The sequence below is a fragment of the Penaeus chinensis genome, chromosome 25, assembly GCF_019202785.1.
Source record: "Penaeus chinensis breed Huanghai No. 1 chromosome 25, ASM1920278v2, whole genome shotgun sequence".
Taxonomy (NCBI): Eukaryota; Metazoa; Arthropoda; class Malacostraca; order Decapoda; family Penaeidae; genus Penaeus; species Penaeus chinensis.
This window is the reverse complement of record NC_061843.1, coordinates 14,165,004-14,172,503: the sequence shown is the minus strand read 5'-3', so window position 1 is coordinate 14,172,503 and position 7,500 is coordinate 14,165,004. Positions and strand designations below refer to the sequence as shown.

The 7,500-nt window shown below is 40.3% G+C and overlaps 1 protein-coding gene across 1 annotated transcript; it reads right to left on the bottom strand.

Annotated features, from left to right (window-relative positions):
- Nucleotides 1-1,967: 1,967 nt before the first annotated feature.
- Nucleotides 1,968-5,102, bottom strand: LOC125038747 (cuticle protein CP14.6-like). Its single transcript, XM_047632321.1, has 3 exons — nucleotides 4,979-5,102; nucleotides 3,153-3,367; nucleotides 1,968-2,442 (listed from the first exon to the last, which is right to left on the bottom strand). Exons 1-3 carry the CDS (start codon nucleotides 5,000-5,002, stop codon nucleotides 2,316-2,318), a joined length of 366 nt encoding a protein of 121 aa, XP_047488277.1. The 5' UTR covers nucleotides 5,003-5,102; the 3' UTR covers nucleotides 1,968-2,315.
- Nucleotides 5,103-7,500: the final 2,398 nt, after the last annotated feature.

Sequence of the window (7,500 nt, the reverse complement as noted above, 5' to 3'; positions counted from 1 at the left end):
TCATTACTCATGTATGAGTAGATAGTTAATGTCTATGGAGCTAGTTAGATCCTAGTTACACACTCCTTTTAATGGGTTGCGTGGCATAGTTGGTTTAGTAACGGCCCTCCGGTCTCATACCCGGAGTGACCTAGGTTCGAGACCTGGTCAGGGGAGGATTAATATGAATATATATATATATATATATACATATATATACATATACATATACATATACATATACACATTCATACATGTGTGTGTGCGTCCACATATGACACGCATGGTGAACGCACATATATATGTATAATGTATATATATATATGTATAATGTATATATATATTGTATATATAAACATATATATATAAATATTATATATAAAAATATATAAGTATAAATATTATATATATGTATATATATACACATCCACTGCAGGACGTAGGCCTCTCCCAATCTTTTCCAACTTTGTCTGTTTTGCTTATATGTTTCCAGTCTTGGCCCCCAAATTTCGTTATTTCGTGACGCATCTTTTCATTGGGCTGGCCCTTGGTCTCTTTATGTTATCTATAACCCAGTCTGTTACTTTCTTTTGTCCATCTGTCGTCCTATCTCTGACATATATGACCTGCTTTTTTTTTTTTTTTTGATGCTCCCAAGTATATATTTCACTTTTGTGTGTTCCCTGATGAACGTCGCCCTCATCCGATCTCTTATGCCAATTCCCAACATCAACCTCTCCATCCCTCTCTGGGCACTTATTAGTTTCCTCTCCAGTAGTTTGGTTGTAGTCCATGTTTCTGATCCATAGGCCATAATTGGGAGGATGCATTGGTTAAAAACTTCTCTTTTTAAACATAATGGCAAGGAGCCTCCAGCGCTTCGCCTTGTGCATGTATCTGTTGGAATTGAAATCTACTGTTCAGTGTACATGACCTTAGTCTTTTTCTTGTTCATCCTAAGTCCGACTTTCAGACTTTCTCTATTCAGATCGTTTATTAGTTGAAGAGAGTATATATATGTATATATATATATATATATATATATATATATATATGCATACATACATTTATACAAGTGTGTATGCGTCCACCATGCGACACGCGCCATGGGGCGCATTCAGGAAGCCCACAGGAAGGTTGTTGGCCAGGACGGTCCTGTCATGCGCATACTTAATCATCAGCTAAAGAGAGTGCACACCAGTATGGAATATGCAATCCAGGAGAGCGACAGACCGAAACAACCGATACGAGACCTGGAGACTTTTCGCTCCTGGTCGTTACGCAAGCCCCTCGACGTAAGTTAAGTCTCGGCGAAAGGCGCGCACATGGCAGCCTCAGCGGCAGCGTGGGAGCCGCCCGGAAGGAGAGTCGGGAAAGAACAGAGGCTCGTCAGCTCAGAAGGAAGGCGCTGTGGCAACAGGGAAACAAACAGGAGTGCAGGAATTCGTTCATAAAGTTATGTTGTATTTTTTTCAGTTACCTTGTGAATAGCTCATTCGCTGTCTTCTGTTAATGCCTCTGATAAAACCAGGATGATTTTGCGGCGCGTGTTCTCGGATATCCATATGTAGAGTGGAACTAAGCTACTTGTTTTATGCAAATTTTTCTTAATAATCACTTGTCGGATCTCACCGGCTGGATTACCCGAAGTGTAAATTTTGTTGCATAATTTGATATATACATGTACTCAATGGAAAGGCAAGGTTGTGAAAAAACACGTTGTGTTAGATCTTTATTCACTCCGTGACAAGTAAAACAAAAAAACAAGCAAACGCGGCCAGCACGCCAAGCACCTCCCAGTGCCAAACCATAACAACGGGAAAGAAAAGCACAATAAATCTGCACAAAACGTAGCGAAAATGTAAAAAGTGAAGCAGATGATAATAAAATGAATAATGAAAATAGTAATGATAATAAAATAATAATAATAATAGTAATAATAATAAAATAATAATAATAGTAATAATGATAATAATAATAATAATAATAGCTATGATAAGAAGAACAAGGATGATAATACTAATTTTGATAACAGTGATGATGATAATCGTAAAAAAGATTATTAACAATGATAATAATCAATAACAATGCGAGCAATAATGGTAATCAAGCAATCATGAAGAGTAAAGTAACGAATCGAAAAAAACAAGAAAATGTCGAAGAAGAACAATAACAAACCGAATGACGGAGTCGAGAAAAAAAGTAATTCTTAATTTCTTTCTTCTCATTTTTTCCTTCATGATTGCCTTCTGTGCGTCTTTTCATCAATACTTTTCCTTTTTTCTCTCTTGATTCTGTATTTTCTTCTCCTTTCTCTCCACTTCCCTTTCCTTTCTTCAGTAGACCTGCCTCCTGGAGTAGGGGAGGGCGGGGGCCACGGGGAGCACGTTGCCGGAGGGCTGGAACCCCCCCTGGTCGGCCACGAAGGTGATCTGCACCGGGACGCCCTCGGGGGAGGTGTAGCTGGGGGGGGGGGGGAGGGGGAGGAGGGGCGGTGTTGGTTATTTTGATACGGATGATAATTGGATAATAAGATTATCATTGATAACAGTGATAAAAAAACAAAGACAACAACAACAATAATAACAATAATGATTATTATAACATTATTAGTGATAATAATAATAATAATAATAATACTAATGATAATAATAATACTAATGATAATAATAATACTAATGATAATAATAATACTAATGATAATAATAATAATGATAACGCTAATGGTTCTAAGAGTTATGGTGACGCTACTGATGATACTAAAATAATATCTCCTAACCTCTCATCTCTCTTTCCCTCCTCTCCTCCTTCTCTCTAGCCCCTCCATCTTCCCTCTCTCCCCTCTTACTTCCTTTCCCTTCCTCCCCCTTCTCCCTCCCCCCTTCCCCTCCTTGTTCTCTATCCTCCCGCTCCCCCTTCTCCCCTTCTTTTCGTCTCCTCGCCTCCCATCTCCTCCTCCTCCTATTTATCTCTCCCACCTCCCCTTTCCCCCCTCCTCTTCTTCCTCTTCCCTACCTCCCCTTCCCCCTTTCCCCTCCTCCGCCCCTCCCCTCCCCACTCCCTCCCACTCCCTCCCCATTCCCTCCCCATTCCCTCCCCACGCCCTCCCCTCCCCGACCCTCCCCATTCCCTCCCCACCCCCTCCCCACCCCTCCCCATCCCTCCCCACTCACCTCCACCCTCCCTGCGAGACCTGGCCGTAGTTCTGGCGGCCAACCTCGTCCCTGTAGATTCCGTTGCCTGTCCCGTAGGAGAAGGAGTAGCCCCCGTAGGCGTCCTGCGAGCGGTCGTCCTTCAGGATCGGGATCACGACTCTGGGGGCGTAGGGGGTGAGGGGGGAGGCCTTGGTCCCTGCTGCGAGGAGGCCGACGACCACCACGACGGCGCTCTGGGGGCAGGGACGCGCACGGGGGATAGAGGGCGGCTCGCATGTTGGAAGGTTGATTAGGGGTAATGGGGGTGATTGATCGTTATCATTAACATCAATGGTTTTAATAAGAAAGATGATAATTTGGATAATGATATTCATGAAAATGATTATAATGATCGGATGATGATGATAGTTTGCGAAATTTAAACACAAGGGAAAGAAACTCGTCTAGAAATGTCTGGCGTTGAACAGACGAAATGAACAGATGAACGAATACAGAAATGTAAAAAAAAAAAAAAAGAGATGCAGTAATTAGGGAAAGCAGACTCAAGAATATGGAGAAAGATAAAAGTAGGAGAAATGTAGGAAGTGAGGGGAGAGAGATAGGATGAAAATGTGTTAAAATGAATTTAATGGAATGAAGAGAAAATACAATAGGCAGGGATATGAAAGTTACGTGAAAAAGGATGAACAGAATAAAAGCAGTAGAAGGAAAACAGATCAATAGCCGCGTTGGAAAATAAACGATGGGATTTTAGGGAAAGCGAAAACTGGCAAATGATGAAACGGATACAGTTAGAGAGGAAACAGAGTAACATGTGAAATGTGTAGCCACACTCACACACAATATTTATGTATGTATATCTGTATGTGTATAGATGTTTATACATATACACAATGATATATGTGTGCTTGTGTGTGTGCGTCTGTATATACAGATATAAAAATATATAAATATATGCGTATATATATATATATATATATATATATATATATATATATATACACACACACAAACGCACACACACACATAAACACACACACAAAAAGGCACCAAATGATAACAAATGCACAGGTAAATATAATCTTGCGGCAAATATACAGTTATGGTTTCTAAATCTTCTTCACCGAAGGCCGCTTCATCCAAATTGATACTCAACAAGGTCAAAATTCTCTAGTGATTTACTTGTCAGCTAGACAGCAGTGATTTTGGATGATCTTTCTATTCAAGAAACCATTTTGCATACATGGAGCCATGAATACCGGCTTTGAATACTGACACTTTTCACTTTTGAGATATGAACCCTGAAGCCCCTTCGGCGGCACTGGGGTGCAGCAGGCAACTCTTGTTCCCACTCTTTTAATTTGTCTTTGAACGTGAAAGGTACTTTTCTATGCCTCTGTTTCTCTGTGTGTGTAATGTGATTACGAATTCTACCGAATTTATCTATTTACGGAAATGGCTTGATCTGAGGAAGAATTTCATTAACAAATGTCTACGGAAAGTTTAGAAACATAATTATAATTGAGATATTCTCTGGAACTTCATTCAAATACAACAAAACAACTGGTGATAATATATGGTAATCATCGCACTGGGTAGACATAAACATTAACAATAGAAAAGGTCTCAGAAGATATCGACTTTAGAAATAAGTTCCAAAGAATTAAAAGACTTCAGTAATTGTTGAAAATATACGAAAGAAAATGAATTATTCCAGAGTACAGCACGTGTAATGAACTTTTCAGCATTACATATCGGCATGGAATATTTTCGGAATTAACGGGTAGTCAATATCAAAATGATCTTTTCAACAAGAATTCCGACAGAATTCCGCTGACACTCACAAAGGCGATTCCGGCAAAATTCATGTTGCTCGCAGTCCCTCTCGATCGGCAGTCAAAATAATAATGGAAACGTTATCCGCACAGACGAAGGAGGCGACGAACGGGTCGGTTACTGCTGTTCGAGGCGATGTTGGGAGTGGATGGAAGTCATGAGTCTCTGCCTCTTTATATATGCTGTGTGGAGTCGTGTGGTAATTGCGGGGGGGGGGGGGGTGAAGGGGAGGGGGAGGGGGAAGGGGAAAGGGGGAATGGAAGGGCGGGGGAAGGCGGTGGCTGAGGGGCGTGAGGGGGAGACGGGAGGGAAAGGGTAGGGTTGGTTGAGAGGGGAGGGGGAGGGCTAAGGGTGAGGGGAGATGAAGGAAAGATGAGGTTGGAGGGGAGAGTGGGAAGGAAGAGGGGGAGAAAGAGGGAAGAGGAGATAGAAGGAGAGGAAGGGAGGGAAGGAGGCCGGGTGAAGGGAAGAGGGAGAAGGAGGAAGAGGGGAGGGAATAGAGAGGACGAGTGAAGGTGGAGGGGGCGGGGAGGAAGAAAGAGGAAGGCAGAAGTGGAGAGGGGGAAGGGGGAGGGGGGAGGGGGAGGGGGTTGCGGTAAAGAAAGGGTTTTATGGCGGAATACGTCACACTAACATCTTGCCCCCCCCCTGCCTGCTCCCCATCTAGAAAGGACTTTAAAGCACTTCATGCATTTGTAGTGAAATCGACTGGTGTCTCTAATCAATAATCGAAGTAATGATAAAAGCACGCCGCAGACATTTGCATACTAGGGTACAGCTATGACAAAAGTATCACTACTTTATCGCAATCAGTGCTAAGTACTTCCGTTTCCATGGTATTTCTTATTGTAGGTGTTATTGTCAACATTGCATCTGTCATCACTGTTGATATCATTATTATCACCATTATAATCATCATTGCTGTTCTTCTTCTTGTTCTTGTTTTTATCATTATTCCTATTACCATAATCATTATTATCATTGTTATTACTATTACCATAATCATTATTATCATTGTTATTACTATCATTATTATTATCATTATATCATTATTTCATTATCATTATGATAATAATAATTATTATTATTATAATTTTCATAATTATCATTGTCATTATCATTGTTGATATTAATATTATTATGATCATTGCTATCATTATCTTCGTTATTATCATTATTACCGTAATTACCATTATTATTTTTGCTGTTGTTCTAGTTTGTGTTGCTGCTTTTGTTATCATCATCATTATTATCATGGTCCTCCTCCATCTCATAATCATATATATATATATATGTGTATGTGTGTGTGTGTGTGTGTGTGTGTGTGTGTGTGTTCAGAACCATCATGAACTAGTCATCATTATCATCATGATCATTATCACTATCAACACTGTCATCGTTATTATTGTTGTAATTTTGCTCATAATTATCATCAATATTTTTTGTATTATCACTTTTACAACTACAACTCATTGCTACTTCTACAATTACTACGACAAGTACTAGCACTACTACAACAACTACTGCTACCACTAATACAGCTACTACTACTACCACTACTACTACTACCACTACTACTACTACCACTACTACTACTACCACTACTACTACTACCACTACTACTACTACCACTACTACTACTACCACTACTACTACTACCACTACTACTACTACCACTACTACTACTACCACTACTACTACTACCACTACTACTACTACCACTACTACTACTACCACTACTACTACTACCACTACTACTACTACCACTACTACTACTACCACTACTACTACTACCACTACTACTACTACCACTACTACTACTACCACTACTACTACTACCACTACTACTACTACCACTACTACTACTACCACTACTACTACTACCACTACTACTACTACCACTACTACTACTACCACTACTACTACTACCCACTACTACTACTACCACTACTACTACTACCACTACTACTACTACCACTACTACTACTACCACTACTACTACTACCACTACTACTACTACCACTACTACTACTACCACTACTACTACTACCACTACTACTACTACCACTACTACTACTACCACTACTACTACTACCACTACTACTACTACCACTACTACTACTACCACTACTACTACTACCACTACTACTACTACCACTACTACTACTACCACTACTACTACTACCACTACTACTACTACCACTACTACTACTACCACTACTACTACTACCACTACTACTACTACCACTACTACTACTACCACTACTACTACTACCACTACTACTACTACCACTACTACTACTACCACTACTACTACTACCACTACTACTACTACCACTACTACTACTACCACTACTACTACTACCACTACTACTACTACCACTACTACTACTTCCACTACTACTACTACCACTACTACTACTACGAGTGCTACTACTACAACTATTACTATAGCCACTATTATCACCACCATCACCATCATTATCATCATGATAATTGCTTATCTTTATCATCTCCCTTATCAATTTTG

What these genes read in the sequence shown, in the direction of transcription:
- LOC125038747 (XM_047632321.1), bottom strand. Translation starts at nt 5,002, where the DNA reads ATGAATTTTGCCGGAATCGCCTTT. An exon ending in ATTTTGCCGGAATCGCCTTT is followed by an intron (nt 3,368 to 4,978) that starts GTGAGTGTCAGC and finishes CCCTGCCCCCAG; the next exon opens with AGCGCCGTCGTGGTGGTCGT. An exon ending in GTCTCGCAGGGAGGGTGGAG is followed by an intron (nt 2,443 to 3,152) that starts GTGAGTGGGGAG and finishes CCCCCCCCCCAG; the next exon opens with CTACACCTCCCCCGAGGGCG.